The 17,944-nt window shown below is 37.4% G+C and overlaps 1 protein-coding gene across 1 annotated transcript in view; it reads right to left on the reverse strand.

The window, feature by feature from the left end:
- The window catches only part of smash (smallish), a 131,376-nt gene that overhangs the window by 3,881 nt on the left and 109,551 nt on the right, over positions 1-17,944 (reverse strand). Inside the window, 13 exon segments of the mRNA XM_067099460.1 lie at positions 415-631; positions 816-1,258; positions 1,260-1,376; positions 2,072-2,197; positions 2,199-2,501; positions 4,882-5,061; positions 5,520-5,626; positions 6,464-6,566; positions 8,660-8,797; positions 11,911-12,105; positions 12,753-12,866; positions 15,059-15,220; positions 16,660-17,931. Coding sequence (XP_066955561.1) covers positions 415-631; positions 816-1,258; positions 1,260-1,376; positions 2,072-2,197; positions 2,199-2,501; positions 4,882-5,061; positions 5,520-5,626; positions 6,464-6,566; positions 8,660-8,797; positions 11,911-12,105; positions 12,753-12,866; positions 15,059-15,220; positions 16,660-17,931 — 3,477 coding nt within the window.

A 17,944-nucleotide genomic window follows, 5' to 3' on the forward strand; every position in this document is an offset into this window, starting at 1 on the left:
ATGAAAACTTAATGACTTCCCATATTCATGAACAAAATGTTCTGAAAAATAAAAGTTAATTCAGACATAAAGCTGAAACTCCTTTCTACTACAGAATGAAAACTTATTTAACATTTAATGTGACTTTCCAAATACTATTCATGAACAAAATGTTCTGAAAAATTCAAGTTACTTCAAACCATAACTGAAACTTCTTCCTCTACAGAATGAAAACTTAATGACTTCCCAAATATTCATGAACAAAATGTTCTGAAAAATAAAAGTTAATCCCAACCAAAAGTTAAAACTCCTTCCAAATACAGAATGAGAACTTATTTAACATGACTTTCCAAATATATACTGGCTTTAGAAATAAAAAAATCAGATACACGAAATCTTAAAATTTCAGCGACAAGAAAAATGTCAAAATCTAACCTGATGTAGCCAATGCTTGCTGTAGTCTCTACGTGCCTCTGGTTTTTTCTTAGTGATCCAACTTTCATTGTCAGTGAGTCGAGGTTTTGGTATGGCTGAGAGGGCAAGCAATGTCTGTTTAGACATCTGCTGTCCTGATGGCGATACAGAGGGACCCTGAGTTTCGGGCTGGTCGGGTGCACCAACACTGACATCGCTTGTGGGCATCCGGCTTAGTCTGTAATGGGGTGCGGCCAAACAGAGTTAACAGTGAGAACCATCTTCGTCTAATAAAAACATATTCCTGGACACTGCTTCAAGAAAATACAAAATACCAGAACTCAATCAGAACATGTACTAGAATGACTGTCAAAGTAAATACACAAGTGCATGTAATTCAAAGCACACATAAAAGAGTTTACCTTATAGCCTCAAGACGTTCTACAGTGTTGAGATCTGACTGAGGTTTATTTGGAGGTGGAGGAGGAAGCTTCTTCTTGCGGGGCAAGGGCTCGGGGGCAGGGTCTCTCTGCGCACTCATAGGAGAGGATCTTACCCCCTGCAGAGGAGCATGTATTGGAGCTCCACCAATACTGTTCTGGGAGTGGGAACGATTGAACGGGTGTGGGGACGCAAGAGTGCTGTACTGCGAAGGAGAGCCAGATGGTGAAGACACCACCATCTGTCCCGGTGACACATCGACTGCACTGCCATCCAAAGGCAAAGTGGTTGGAGGGGACGACCCACCGAAAGTTGGAGCAGTGTAGAATTCCTGGAGAGGGAGACTGGTAGGTTTTGCCGGATAGTTAAAACTCCCTTCTTCGATGCTGGCGTTTGGGGAGGCTTCTTCTTGACTGGCGTACAGTGGATGGAGGAGGAATGTGACCAGACTGCGGTGCAGGAGCGCTCGATGGCAGCTTGCCTGCCCGCTGCAACATGTCTTTATCATGACGCATCATTTCTTCTTCCAGTTCAGCCAGTTTCTACAAGACAGATGATGTGTAAGTGCAAACTCTCAGAGGGCTTTGGCAATTACCAGTATAAAATACTTAAAAGCATTCCTGCTAACACTAGGGAAATGAAAATTAATATATTATGAACCATCACCATAAAGAAAAGATATAAAGAATCATTTGCATTTTGTTAAGTATTTCGCATGAATCATAAAAAATCTAAGCCATGATTGGTATTTCACAGAAATCAATGACTAATGAGATTTAGATTATCATAAAAATGCAATGGAAGCCAGCACAAGAGGAAACCACATTTCATGCCATCCCACATTTATTGATTATGAAGCAAATCAGGCAAATGGTAATTAAAAGAATGAACAGAAGTTTTAAGAAACAGTGGACTGAAGTCTTTCAGAATGTGTGAAAAGTTACTATCTGATACATATACATGAATGTGTAGTGCTAAAAGCAAACGCAAATGACAAAACGAATATGCATTCCACACGAACTTGAAACTGTTCCACATGCAAAGGAGAGAAACGAACATATAAATGCTGCTTTTCAGGCATCCTATAACGTAATTTTGCTTGCAAACAGGGATAAATGCTACACATGAAAACAACTCTTCTAAATACTGAAGCTTGAATAAATTTGGAAGAAGCGCACTAGTTCACAATGCAAATTTTTAAACGTTTTCTCTTGTGCTACTTTTATCTTATGTTCACCTTGTACTGCTCTGGCAGTGAGCCAGTTGAAGCTATAGAGTCACTACTGTAGTCCAAAGTGCCGCAGTGGGCCACCAAGTGGTCAGGGTCACTTGACTCAGGAATGAGCTTCCACTCTCTCTCAGCCCTGGGACTGTGAGTCAGTCTCGAGAGCTGAATCCTTGGCTACTTCCTTTACACTCTGAGCCTCAACTACATGCTTCTCAAGCACCTCAACTTGGGACTCCTCAGTGTTAACAGTGGATTTTAGGGAAGAAAAGGTGGTTGGAGGGTTACTTTCTACATTATCAAACTCCATTTGCTTTGGCTCTGAGTCTGTTGTCTCCGAGACAGAGTGAGAGCTCTCAGGGATGTTAGGTGAGGCCTCTGGAACCATCATACCAACCTCCATGTCCATATTGGATTCGGAGGATGTTTGCTGATTCTGAGCCTGGGAAGGAAATAGGGCAAAAGAGGTCATATCTGCACTCACAGTGGAAATGGTGTTATTTTCTGATTGCTCCACCTGGCTTCCATCTGAAATAGAAGTGTTAGCCAGAGAGGAATTCTGTGGGTTCAGCACATCAGGTTCAGGATCAACGTTCGACGAGAGATCGTGGGAACTTTCACTGTCGCTTTCATCAAAGGAGGTGTTATCGGCAATGTTGAATCTTACTGTCTTGGCTTTAGCTACTTTCTTTACTGGACTTATACTTGAATATTTTGGTTGTCCATCAATCCTGTTGAGCTGTATCCCAACATTAGTGAATTCTGAGCAACTCTGTTTCAGTGTGACATTGCAAAGGTACATGTTAGTGCTTCCTTCAATAATGAAAGAGGAATTTGTTTTGTTTCCAATTGAAATGTTAGAAGGTTGAGATGTGTGTGAAGCCTTTGAATGTTGTTTGGGTTCTGCACTGGTTTTACAAGTGTTTTCGGTGGGTGTTAAAACCTCAGGCACATGCACGGGTGGAGGTTGAGACACAGATGTGCGAGGAGTGTCAGGCACGCTAATTTCAACCTGAGCTTGAGAAACATTCGATTTCTTTTCAATATCAGGTTGAGGAAGGGATTCTGGAGATGAGGTAGAAGGTTGGGTGAGTGTAATAGCTTCACCAAGAGACTGAGGTGTTGATGTACATATCTCACCAGTGGACTGTAAATCCTGTTGGGGAGAATTAAGGCTACATTCTAATATCTCAGAAGACACAGACACATTTGAAGTTTTTTCATTATCACAAGGAGAAAAATAAACTGATTCAGATGCATTGTTCTTTCGACCAGTCTCAGATAGAGGAAATGATGTCTCGTGCAAGGATGATGGTTTTTGCTCGACTATTTCTTTTGAGACCAACAAAGATGAGCTTGAAACGGTATCATTTCTCTTGCCCAAACAATTAGAACATGCACTCAAGGGAGTGCATTTCACCATACACTTGCACTCATCGGCTGCTGGAGTGAGCACCACTTCAGGAGATGTGATCCAGGGTGATTCTGAGCTAGTAACAGTCTCAGGTGTGGTGGTGTGCGAAGACTCAAAAATAGGACTCAGAGTCGTGTGACCATGGAGAGAATTCCTAACCGCAAAATCATCGCTAACATCTGCCTCAGGTGATGCAGGATGTGAAGTATTCATCTCCTCGCACTCTGGTATAGGTGTTAGACTAGGAACACCACACTCTGGGACAGACACATTTATGGGAGGCGAGCAGCAACAGACACCCCCGTGACGAACACTACAATTGGCCATGTCATCAAACTCAGGAATATAAGGATATGAAACATCACAAGGAGACGGTGCATCAAAGTATGAGACTGGAAACTCGGAAGAGCAAGTGGGTGAAGGAGAGCAACAAACGCCACCGTGACGAACACGACAATCAGGTTCCTCTTCAAACTCATTCAGGCAAGAGTGTGGGAAAAATTGAGGAGTCGGCATACGAGCTTCCAAGTATGCTAATGAGTGAGTGGGATTCGAAACAGGAGAAGGTGGAGGAGGAGGAACAGAATGAAATTTCTGAGAGAAGGAATCAGTGTCATCACTCAAGCACTGTAAAGTGAATAACGAAAAGATTATCAGTGATCCTTCCTTACCATAAGATTCACCTGCAAAAATCTCATCAGGTTGCATATTATGGCTACTGATCATTTCCTTAAAATACATGGTAATTTTGGACACCACAGTCACTAGAACAATCGGAGCATAAAATTTTGCATTAAGCCATATTGCCAATACAGTACCAAGCCTTAACATTAATTAGTTAATTTCTTACTGAAATTCTTAAAATGTTATAAGAACTTTCTAAATTTATTTTACAGTACTAATATACTGATTCTTTGCTTGTACAATTCAGTGTAAAAAGACAAAAGACAACAAAATGACTTCTCCACTTTTCCAACAAAAATACTGCACACAGAGAAAGCATATTCACCCACTTTTATAAAGACAGAAATATAGCCCTGCTAACCAAACAGATGAAACTGTCACATTGAAAGCAATTTGAAACTGACGACAAAAAATAGCAAATCCTCTTCTCAATTTCTACGAAGGAAGTGAGACTTTATAATAATGAGCACAAAGGATTTTTCTAAAATATAAGAAATGGTTGAACTACAAAAGTAATCTCTTAAATGGATATAAAAGACAGGTTAAGAAAATTCCAAAAATATCTATGCCAAGTTTTCTCAATGACCTAATTACTGTTAGTCCCACATATATTTAACCAGCTACAGAAATCTTCAATCATATGGTCACAGTTAACTAAAATGCTATACGTGGAAGGTTACTACGTATCAAAATCACATACGCAAGAACATCTAAAACTACTCACCATTTGATATTGCAAATGTTCGTCGGCATCGCTCATGTCCTCTGCTGTGACATCACTCTGCTGCGCAGGATCTTCCCAAACGTATTTACTCTGCTGTTGCTCTTTTTGCAGCTGTTCCGATCGCTCAAGACTCTCGATGATCTCCCGTTCGCGACGGTTAATCTCCTCTTCATTCAGAACCTGCGAAAGACAAAGATAACAATGTCATTTAACATCCTTCCACTGAGTGTAAATCTTGCAGACATATTCTTCTGCAGTAACACTATGTTATACTAAAATCAGACAGCTGTTATTTTTCCTTTTCATCTAAACTAATACAGGACTCATATTTAATTCCAATTCACTGCATGCACTTGTCTCTTAGAACCCACAAGATCTACAAAAGTTCCTTAAATATCTTACACCAAAGTTGCTCTACCTTAGAGCATTTATCTGCTGCCCTGCTTAGTATACGTGGCAACTCTTCACTCAATCTACCACTTTGTCCACACTAACTGGTGGTTTATAGAGTACAGTAACTTTCATGAAAACCTCATCTAAGAACTATTAACTTATACAAGTATATAAATATATTTTGACAAAGGATATAGCTACTACAAAAGTGAAGAGAAATTTGAAAAATTTAAGGGGTACTGCACCTCTTTATTTGAAATCTTCGACTGCTGGGATTCCAATAACACACGATCAACCTCTCTCTCCTTCCTCAGAAATTCACTGAGGTCTGGAGGAGGCTTCACTGTAGGTTCTACAAAAAAGGAAAAAAATATACATTAAACTTCTACAAAATCGCACTCACTTCTCTCTACATGCAGCAAAGTCCAAAAAAGGTACTACTTCATTTATATACTCACACCAGCATGAACTAATCTTGTATGCTTGCAACCTGGAGGATATGAGCTTAAATTCTTCTTGAGAGCTAAAGTTATTTAGTTGTCAGTTACAGCATTCATATATATCATATGAAAAAATGAGTACTAAGTAACAACAACTTAATGGACATCAACTTAACGAACTTCTGTACTTATCTGCTACGTTATTATCAGTACTTTTTGCTTGGCTACCATTTTAGAGGTCATATATTTTTAAACAGTTCTAATAAACTGAATGTTAGGCATAAGGTACAGGTTAGTTTAGGTTAGGAACTATGTGGAATTGCTGTTAACTGTAAGATATCTAAGAAAATATTAAGGTTTATAGTCTTTGTTACTTATCGGCCTTCGTTACTTATCAGAAGGCCAGACCTCCAAAGTGTCTGTTAAGTTGAGGTACAGTAAAGATATGAATACAGGCAGTCCCCAGTTATCAGTAGGGGTTCCATTCCCAACGGTGTGACGATAACTGAAAATCGGCGATAACTGAAAATCGGCGTAACAGCACTTATTGGCGCCAATAACCAGATATCGGTGCTGATAAGCGGAGATAGGTGCACATTGGCGCCAAAAATCCAATTATCATTGCTGCTACACAAGCACCGTAAAACCATATCGCCAATAACTGAGGCCGCCGATAACCGAGGACTGCCTGTAGACATCAATTCAGAACAAATCAATGAAAGCTAATTACACATCTTAATTCCCATTACCTTCCTCAATGTATTGCGACGAAGTCCCAAGGAAGTCTGATCTTCGCCTCCAGATTTCCTTCTTGATGCGACGAGTTGAATTTTCCCGCGTGAACGCAGCGTCCTAAATGGAATCAGACTACACATTATCACAATGAAAAAGCCCATCCAACCAGAGACACCCCTATCAGACCTGCGTTGACCTTTCCTTCTCATGACAATCCATGCAATTGGGGAAAAGTGAAATGAAGAGCAAATGTACTTTTTTGAGAAAAAAATTTACTCATACCAAGCAGAGTGGTCAAGAATGGAAGAAGAAGCAAAACAAGGATATTTAAGATGACAAAAATCTACTTCTGTATTGTGTGCCTTTAAAGACAGAGAATGATTATCAAACTCATGAGAGACATAACGGCAGCTGCTGGCAGTTTCCCCAGTGTCCTAACCCCAACGTACTACAGACAGCTTCACCGTTTATTTTTATAAATTTAGTAAGGAGAAATTAAAACCATTACCTTTTTCAGTATGAAATAGTAATTATAAATAATTTTCTCACTGGCAAAAACGAAAAAACAAACTACACTAACATGAAGATTTGACTCAATAACATGAATTGCATGAGTAAAACAACAGAATGAGTACACGCATTAAGCATAAACATTTTATTTTATACAATACTCAGCACGATGTAACTTTTTCAACATTTCATTGTAAATCATTGTCCAAATATCCTACATAGGTGGAATGTGACTCTAGTCTAATGAATGTAACTTACAATAATTCGTAGCTTTTACGTAAATGGTACTATCTACATTCCATTACTTCCTGCAATGATTTTCAACTAGCTACATAAAATACTGTACTTTGCACTACTGTAGTTTTATACTCGCTCTCTCTCTCTCTCTCCTTCTATACATCACAGACGACCTGCCATTATGTCATAATCTACTTACTGTATATTCCCCTACAGTACGGCAAAGCTAAATGATGTTCTACTGCATTCTGACTACCATGCAATGAAAAAAAAAAAAGTACTCCATAATGGCTGTATCCTAAATTACGCAGAAATTGGCATCATAATGTACTGCATTTCTAAAAGCTTGTCAGACTCAAGCATACATCATCAAATTACTTGTACTATACAGTCTATTAGAACAGTTTGCACATCCTGAACTAGTCTTACAGACTGACTATACAAAGTTCAGTCACTAAATCATCATTAGCAGCCTACGGAGAAACAGAACAAACTACTGTACCTGTTCCGTTTTCTGCATTGAGATAAAGAGCGCATTGCAATAAATCTCTTTCCACAACGACAACCGTTAACGTTATCTCAAATTAACTCTAAGTCATTATACAGTACAATGTTGGATCCCTAACAAAATTCTTAACGACAATCATGAGGATATTCAAGGTTTCAAGAGCATCTTAGGATACAGGAGAAAAATTTATTTGGATATGGGGTGACCAATGAATTAAAAACTGGATGATGATTTTCAAATTCTGAGGGAAGATAGATATATGAAGAACAGAAAAAAAATGCTTATGTGTAAGTATTCCTTGTCATACTGTAGATGCAACATGTATATTCTAAAAAAAAAGAAAATGACAAGTTGCAAACATAAGTATAAAATGCATTATCAACTGCAATGGCAATCTGAAGATGAAACTCAATTTGAGCAGACATAACATAAGATGTGACAAACAGCATTTAAACAGCTTGCATTGTAGTATTAAATATTACTGGACAATACTTGCAAAATTGAGCAAATCAACCTAGCTACTGAATGCAAGTAGTACAATCTTTTACAAGAGATGGTAATGAAATTTTCCGCCCCCAACATTATTATTTCAAGTTTGATTTTCAAAAGGACTTTGGCTAAGCTCCAAAATAACTTTTTTAGACATTCAATACATTATGAAATATCCCAAGGCTTTTTTCTTCAGGATTCTAGAAAGGTTCCACCAGGAAAACTTCTCAGTTTAATGGCACTCTTAGTATCGCATCAAGGAATACTTACACATTCACTGAGGTGCAATTTAAAAAGCTACTGTGTATAACCGATATTCTTTAACCAAATCTTTAACCAACCAAAATTTTTAGTGCAAATAAAACTTGTAAATAAGAAAAAAACTGCAGACAGGTGACAAGACTTAAAAATAACATTAAAAAATAAAAAAAAATAAAATGTTCACGTATGCATTAACTGAACCCACCTCCTCCTGAGCTGGAAGACTCTGCAGCTGATCAGATGCATCTTCGTCTGAATCGTCATCAGGGGGAGGGGGGGGAGGAGGCTCCGAGGGTGGGGCCGCCTGGGAGGAGGGGCCGTCCGTCCACGTCACGTCTAGCACCTGAGTAACCCATGGCAGTGCCACAACCATTCATGCTTTTAACTGGTAATCATGTATGCTGCGACACTTTCCCCTCCTCAAAACACTTATATAGAGAAGTTACTGTACACTGGTGATGACTCATGCAACGAGTGGCTTTCATTTGAGCAAAGTTTCAGTACAAACAAAAAAATAAAAAGCTCAATAGTGTTGTTGGAAAGAGTGCACCTATCTGAATCAGACTGTATGAGAGTCAACTATGATAAAGCAAGACACATCGGTGCAAAATAAAGCAAGAGTATAATTTCATAATGACAGCTTGCCATTGACTGATTCCTCAAGCCTTCTTTAGGAAAATACAAATATCACAAAGATTGAAGTAAGGTAATACCAAGGACTGTGATTCAAGATGAACAGAAAGAAATTTGTGACTCAGAGGATACCATTCATTCTTCATTATCTGTGTTACAGATAAACATTAACTTGAGTGTATTATTACACAATTACTTACAGTTTTCTGTAACTGCTTCCCAACATTACAGTAATTCAAAATGGAAGTAAAAAATGCAACAAATTTACTATTATGTGGAATGCTCAAATTTCCAAGCTATCTGCATTGGTAAATTAAAATGTTACTTTCTTAAAAACAGGTTCTGAAAAAGGAAAAGCCTATTTTAGGCAGCTGCTATCAGCCCTCAAAGGAACTACTCTTCTGGAGTCCTTGGGGACCCATGAGACTCCTTTGAGGATGAACAGTGCCTATGCTATCAAAAACTAAGAATAAAATTTATGGATGGGGTTTTCATAACTGGATAAATCTGTTAATTTGGTGTAATAACTGAAGAACTGCTATGCTGTAGCAGATTTTCCCATTCACAAAACATCATGAAAAAGGATAAGGAAATAAATTGTTTTATAGACCAGACAGAAGGTATTAGCTAAGTGAACTATTGCTCTGCATGATATAGCTATCAAGATTCTCCCACCATTTAATCATTTCTGTAAAATGGTTAAATAAACAAAAACAATAAGAAGTCTTATACTGCAATGAAGTTACCTTTCAATAAAAACCACTGAGACTATATGGTCTGTCTTAATACCATACAACAATTCTTGAAAAGGTCTAATTTCATATAAAAAAAATCCAAGCTATGCATAAAATCATATCTGCCCCAGCAAAGGACAGCACACAATTAGCCATAAACAAGAAATCATTACATATTACTATCTTTGTCACACCACTTAGCTTTACAAAAACTCTCAAAATGGCTGGTTTAAACAAACAAGAAAACACAAGACCAAATATTCTTTGAAAAGCCTAAACAAAACATACTAAAATGAACACTTCATATTTAAACATTCACTCAAGACAAAAACGAAAAATATGCCACGAACATCCTGGGACATATTCTTGAACGAAGTGTCGCTGCATACATATTAACAGAGAGCAAGCCATTTCTTCTCATGCTACGACTATTGGACTCTTACGACAACCAGCCACCACCACCACGTACTTTGCATGCAACACGCCACCCCACGATAACCAATGCAAGCTATAATCTATGTAATAATCCTCTTAAAATAATACACTTAGACAAAATGGATGCAAAACACCACTTTTCGTAAGTGAGCCCTGTGATACCGCAGATTTCCAGTCAACTTTTTCATGTTGTGTCTCGCAATATTTTGTCTGCTACCGAGTTTTTAACCACATGATAGTTTGGAGGTCCCAAAATTTGCACACGGCAAGGAAAAAACCATCTCATTATTGACAAAACAATATTTTTAATTTTATTGCTGACTGTGAAGTTAATTTTCATGATATAAGCCTGGTTTTTGTGTCATTTTGAAGCTGAATTTCTGTACATTAATGTATTTTATTTAAAAATGGAGAAAGCATAAGAAAAATGTTAGAATGATACAAAGTTTACCAAGAATTTTGGCTGCCATCTGACTTAATCAGAATCTCAAATTTGGAATAAGTAGACTTTATTTGATGTCACTGGAATCTCAAAGGGGTTAAGATAACATTACACTATATACAAGGGAAAAGTACACTGCCAAATCACTGGGTTGAAAGACTTGATAATAAAAATAACAAGAATATAACTTAAGGTACAAATGCAAATAGTCTCTCCATAATAATCAGCAAATATTTCTGCAACATGAGACTGATTTTTACCCTAAGTGTTTCTATGAGGTACCACTAAAAGAATGAAAAATCAGGAAACTTACATTGCAGTTATTGCCTGAAACCATACACATGGGACATGTTATATTTGAACCCACCCAAGTCTGAATATGTTTGATAAAAATAAATATTGCACAGTGTAGGGGTACTGCTAAAACACTACATCCTCCATGAAAAAACCACGTGACAAAGCTAAGCCCTTTGGACCTCTAAATAGATCTTATATATTTCTGGAAAAAATTTCAAAGTTTACAAAGAAATTTCTTAATAATTCAAAACAAAAGCTCCTACTTTTAAAGACTGACTGGAATTCTGCACAAAAAAATTATCAAAAATAAATTGTGAAAACTGAATTTATTAAAAATCCGCATTCTTCCAACAGCTGTTTAAAAGCATGCTATTGTTGACGAAGGCTCAACAAACAATTTTGTCTAATGTCTAAAGTGAAACACAATAAATTTCTTACTGCTGTTAGAGTTGCCTAACCATAAAACTGATTACAGTACCTTGATCATACAGTATTACGACTCATTTAAGTGCATTTTCTAACCTAAGTACTTGTTTAGATATTCTTTAAACTGTTAGTCAGGTTATGAGCACTTTACACGTAAGCGCCTTTCAAAACTTCACCACCAGACCAGCTACAAGCTGATTAATTGCAATGAAACTTAGAGGTAACATCAAAAAATCATTATTGAACAACATGTTCTAATATCTGTAAGAGATATTCTGGTGAAATTTTTTTTTTTTATGTAACAATCTATGTTCAAATGTATAAAAGCACAGTCATTGAAGAAGAGTAAAGGATCACTGAAGTACTACATTACACTATACAATAAAGTAATGCTTTTTGTGGAATGACATGATTCATGAGACTGATCAATACGACTAAAAGAGAATGTAAGATTATTCACAATTTACATTACGAACACCTCGCGCATACCTCTGGGGCTTCAACAACAGGGGGTTCTGCTACGGGAGCCTGAGGCAACGGAGCTGGTGGCTCAGGGGACGGCGGAGCCTTGAATTCCTCGGCAGCAGTGGCTTTGACTTCCTCCCTCACTTCCTCCAGAGTCTGATAGTGATGGGGTTCATTGAGAGGCTCACTCTCAGAGTTGGAGTTGTTCTCGTCATTTACCTACGAGGAGTAACGACTTTCAGCTTTAAATGCTTGGCATTTAATAGCATCAAAAGTTATTTCAAGCTCGGCTCTATGACTCAATACGGAAAACGCTAGAGTAAGACCTCAACTTAACGGACCTAAAGTTAGTGGACTTATGTGCTTACGAGCTGCCATATTATAATTATTTTTCCCTATGCTACCATTTTAGAAGTGGTACGTTTTCAGATATATCACTTCTACTGAATATTTAGGTTAGGAACTATGGGCAATTACTGTCAGCTATAACTGGAAAACAGGCCAGATCCCTAAGCGTCTATTAAGTTGAGGTACTACAATCTTCACTGGTAAACAATTTATGACTACAATTTACAGCATAAGCACTTTTAAACAGATTTTAGGAATCCAATTTATAATAACTAATCATTTTCACTTTCCTAAACAAAACCAAGAAAAGCAAGTCTTATGAAATACTACGAGGCTACTTTTTACAATTTAACTTTTAATTGCAAGTCTTATGAAATACTACGAGGCTACTTTTTACAATTTAACTTTTAATTACAGACTCATTACAATGCTGAAACCTCTTCTAAAGGAAATATATATAGAAGTCTTTTACAGTTCAAAACTAATCAACTTCCGTCAGGCTGCGTCTTACGGTTTACCTTTTCGTAAATGTTTTCATACATGGGTTCGTCTGTTATGTTCTCATAAATATTCTCTGCGTGGTCTGATGAATCCTCATACGATCCACCAACTTGTTCATAATCACTGATTACCTGCGTGAGATTTGTTAAGCACTAAATAAAAAAAAAACAAATAAGGCTGAAATTATAAATCAAATAACACCCCATTCACAAACAAATCACAATCAAAACAGCCCAATCACTTGCATTGTGTGAGTGTAGTAAGGTCAAAATGAGAGAACAAAACAAAATATCTACATAACTTTGAAACAAAAGACCTGGAATTAATTAAGTGGAATAAACTTGTAAGTACCTGATTACACTGCCCGATTACATAAACACATGCAACGTCTATTCTGACCAGAAAAATGTGTGATTTTTAAGCAAATCAGGTTAATACTAAGTCTGATAACTTTGACAAATATACAGTATGAGAAGAAACTTCCACATTGATGTCCCAGGAATAATTATAGTTTTTTCTTCACCAAACTGATACTGACCTCCCCTCATTTTTCATTAATACTAATATAAAAAAAGGCTTTCTAAACCACAAAGCTCTTGTGACTTTCTTAACTGCTAAGTAAATAATATAATTCTAATAAAAATGTACAGCACCTCTCATATTTTTTCTCTCTATCAGAAAAGGTGCTGTTTCTGTAAAGTGAATCCACCAAAATAAAAACAAATATAGCATAACATCTACTACATATAATCTTAATGCTTATCAGTACACTGGATCACACTTTCAAATACACTAGTATATCTGTACCGTATATAAATATGCATTTCCCAAATTAATGATGCATACTGAATACTTGTGACTGGTATTCAAGAATGTGGTATGGTCATATGTTTGTGACAGCTTAAGCTTAAACTATTTTGCTTTTATGTTGGTTCTGTAAGACTGTATTTTATCAAAACCTCTATTAACTTTCAAGTCACTGAAAGTATAGCCTTCAAAATGAAGGGTTTACGATTTTTTCTAGAAGTCATGCCTCCTTTGGAGTGTCAAAAATGGCAAATTTTTTCTATGAAATTAGCAGATCCGCACAAAAAACACTTCGGTTTCCCATTCTGCATTGTACACAATTTTTTGTATAATTCTAGAGATATACTCCAACTACAATAACACATTTAAACATCCCATGGCATTTGCTAAAATTTTAGGTAAAAGTGCAAAAGATTAGCACACTTTATTCCACGTTGCAGTCTGCTCAAAAGCGTATCAAAGACTTATTTCAGCATTATGCATCCTGACCTAACCTTTCTGTAACCTAAAGTGTCCTAGGGCACTGTGCCTTGACCTGGCAGGGGGATCTGCACTCTATGGAACCCCCAACTTGACAACAAGCATAATAACTGATTGGTGCACAGCTGTTAGGAATTATTATCAAATTTTGTGTCAGACATCAAAAAATGAGATTTTTATGTTGATATCACCTTTAAGGATATAGGCTACATAAGACCCTACTAGTATATAGTCTTACAGATAGGCTACAGAGCTGTACAAACTAGGTTATTTTATTGAGCCTGGGATACTGTTTGTATATAATCCTAGGCTTATTTGTTCTAAACTACCACTTAGACCTTCCCAAAATGTTCTTTCTTAGCCTACTATAGGGTACTGCCTAATCCAGATTATTAGAGATCACTCTTAAATGTTTAGGCTATATAAAAACAGAAACTTACTAATATGTAACCTTATAGTTAGCCTACTATTTTTGTCTAACCTAGCTTGTTGCTGATATCCAATCCTAGGTTATTTGGTCTACTATATAAACCAGTAACTCACTAATGTGTAACCTTGAGGACGAAACAAGCGACTCCCAAAAATAGGTTTTTCTTATGTCAAAACCTGTTTTTTCTCATATTTTCCCTATTTTTCCTACGTCGAAACCTGTTTTTTCTCATATTTTCAGTGAAGATTCTGGGCTACTCAAATAAGGCTGATGGGTCAATCATTAACAGTTTGGTTGAAGAGTTATTGGCTGTCTTGATGGTTTGAAAACTCAACCTTTTTAAAGCTCAGTTTCATCTCGTATCACCTGTAATTTCCTGATAAAACTTAACAGCGTTCATCACTCGTTCCTTCATAATCAAATATACCAGATGAACTATTCCTGACAAAAGTAAAACAAGAGTAATATTCCTACATGTGTAGCTGAAATTTCTGGTGTGCAAATAAACCCGTTGCTGATAAAACCACAAGCCCCAAAACAATGAAAGATGTTTCCTGACATTACCCTGGTAAATCCAAAAATCATTTTGAAAGGACAAGAACAAACCTCATTGATATCATCATCAGTGTAAGGTTTAGAGGTCTCAAGTGAGTCTTCTTCTTGTGTTGGAGGTACAGGCAGAGGAAGAGTGGGAGCCTTGAGTACGGGAGAACCGACAAGTGGTGTCTCTTCAAGCTTTGAAGCAATTTCAAACACTTGGGCATTGACCTAAGTGGGAGGATATTAGACCCAGTTCAGTAATTGAGGAAACCACAAAGCATTAAGTACCATGGATGGAAAATTAAAAAAGAGTATTATATACGAGGGGGGAAAACAAAAAAAAATCTTGGGGGCGGACATTAGGTAACCATGCAATCTTAAAAAGTGTGTAATTAACAAAATGAGTTCAGAGGGAAAATAATGATTAACGACAAAATCACTCAAACTAAACACAGTAACACTGAGTATTATTATTTACTTAACACTGTTACAAAGATGATTAAATTTGTCTTTAACTAAAAGTGCTCTACAAAGGGTAGTGGTACTGTAATAAAAAAAAAATTATTAGAATGTGAGGTGTTGAAATTGCATGAATATCTCAAAAGCAATAGTGCACATCAAAAGCAATAAGCTTGCAAACATTTGTGAGAGCATGCCTTAAAACTTTAAAAAAACATTCTGGTTATTTCAGCATGGTTAGCATTAGAGCATTGTCACTGTAATCGCAAAATGCCACTAGCATTCAATAACTGACTGGATTTGCACGCGAAGTGGCCTTACCAGCACTTCGCGCTGTTTCACAGCCAAACACACACACAAAATAAAAAGGAAACCCAATATTGCCTTTAACAACTCTATACACTATTGTTTAAAGGCTGAACTAAAAATAAAAATTTTGTTTCAATCATGTCGCCCAGTTTACTAGAAAATAAAATCTCGTTTCAATCTGTTAACCTCCGCCAATGGATTTTCTGAAGTGCTGCTTTCCCCAAGCTCTTTTCTGTTGTCTGTTAGACAAAGAAGTCTGAAATATGTCACAGATCACAACAGAATTTGGTAATTATCATCTTGAAAAAGATCAAGACCTTATGGAAATTTTAAAACTGTAACATATAATATGGTGTGCTTATAAAAGTATTAAGGAAGTGATCATTTCATCTTGAAAATAATCAAAGAAATTAAGAGCTGATGGATAAAAATATCTTTTAAGGCTGTAGCATTTAACTGTCTTTAAATATTAAAGAGTGAGAAGATATGAAAATGTTTAATGAAAGGGAAAAGAAACTGGAGTATTTAAATGGCTTGTAAGATCATAAACATCTGAAATTTTTAGGGGTCACAGATGCTAGAAAAACCAAGCTATGAACATACTGGGGGTCAATCAGTGTTGGCGGAGGTTTGCATTCCACGAAGTCTTTCCTGCATGAAAAAATAAACTGAACCAGCATCAACTTCTAAATGGCAGAATAAAAAAAACATTCTAAGTAACATAAACTAATGTTCCATCACTGCTCTGAGTAAGCCAAAGTAAGGAAAGGCGAGGGAACTGCCAAAAGAACAACACTCCAAACTTGCTAGATGCTACAACACACATTTTTATTAATCATTGAAGCTCTATTTAGAAAAACAAGTCACACACAGAAGCTCTGATCAAAAGTGTGACAAACCTCAGGGCTGAGGTACTGGAATATTGAATACATAGGTGCTGAGTCAACATCTCGAGTTACTTGGCACTTCTCTACAGTTTCATAAATAGTAGAGCGTTTTGTCGCGTCCTCGGAACTAGCAGCATCTGGCTCAGCATTCGTCACTGGCTTAGCCCTCCTTAAACAAACTTCTTCAACCCCAGTACCCTCTAAATTCACCACCATAAATGATGTTGGCGGGGAACAACTCAGGTGACCCACGTTCCCAACGGAAACAGCAGGACGCATTACCTCCTTAACTTGTGGTTCATCCAGATTCTCCAGGCTGACAGATCTCTCTCGACTCTTCTGCGGCACCTCGACTGGAGCTGGCTTTGAAACTTCCGCTGCTTGTTCAAGTTGTTCAAATGATGCGATCTTGTTCTTCAGCATTGGATCTCTGGCAGGAATGGTCTTTCGTTCCCGAACTTTATCCTCTTCCCCATTTTCGATGCTAGTAAATGATGCAAGCTTTTTATGGAAGTTAACATCTCTCTCTGGAGTCTTTTTGTGTACTGGCTGCGATTCAATTTCTGATGATGAAAAGGTTGCCAATTTTTCATGGAATTTGGCATCGCGAGGTGGAGTTATTCCACGTACTTTTGGAGTCTGAGCTTCAAGGTTCTCAAACGAAGCTACTTTACTTCTCAAGTTAGTATCTCGATTTGGTGTGATGCTACGAGCTCTTGGCGTTTCAGTCTCCAAGTTCTCGAAAGATGCCACTTTGTTGCGTAACGAGTTGGAAACATCAAGCGATCTTCTGTGGACCTGCTTTTGTTTTGTACACTGAACTGAGACGGATTCATGCATTTCAAACATAGACCTTCGTTTACCTATGTCAACTTTTGGTGACTTTTCCCTCATTACGACCTTGGGCTCAGGGCTTGATCTAAACTGATTTTCCATTTCTCTCGAAAAGTAATTCAGTTTATCGTCTAATTTGTTGATCTTTACTGGACTGGGCGATCGATTGTTTAATCTGAACTTTTCATCTTTTCTCTCGTCGTCTTTTGTGTAGCTTGTGTTGCTGTTGAGACTCGTTATGCTTGACGTTCTTCTTTTGGCACTATTTTCAGCGTACTGTTTGTAGCCCTCAATGGCCTTGTCATATGTATACTCGTCTGAGCTTATAATTGAAGTATTGGCTTGCAGGATGTCTGTTGTCAAGCCAGAACCGTGGCCATTCAGGTGAGGTTCATCATCCTTTGTCAAGCCCGAATCCAGGAGAGAGTCATGTGCTTCTTTTTTATCACCCTGAATAAAAAAG

This window comes from Macrobrachium rosenbergii, chromosome 55 (assembly GCF_040412425.1).
Source record: "Macrobrachium rosenbergii isolate ZJJX-2024 chromosome 55, ASM4041242v1, whole genome shotgun sequence".
In the NCBI taxonomy this organism is placed as follows: domain Eukaryota; kingdom Metazoa; phylum Arthropoda; class Malacostraca; order Decapoda; family Palaemonidae; genus Macrobrachium; species Macrobrachium rosenbergii.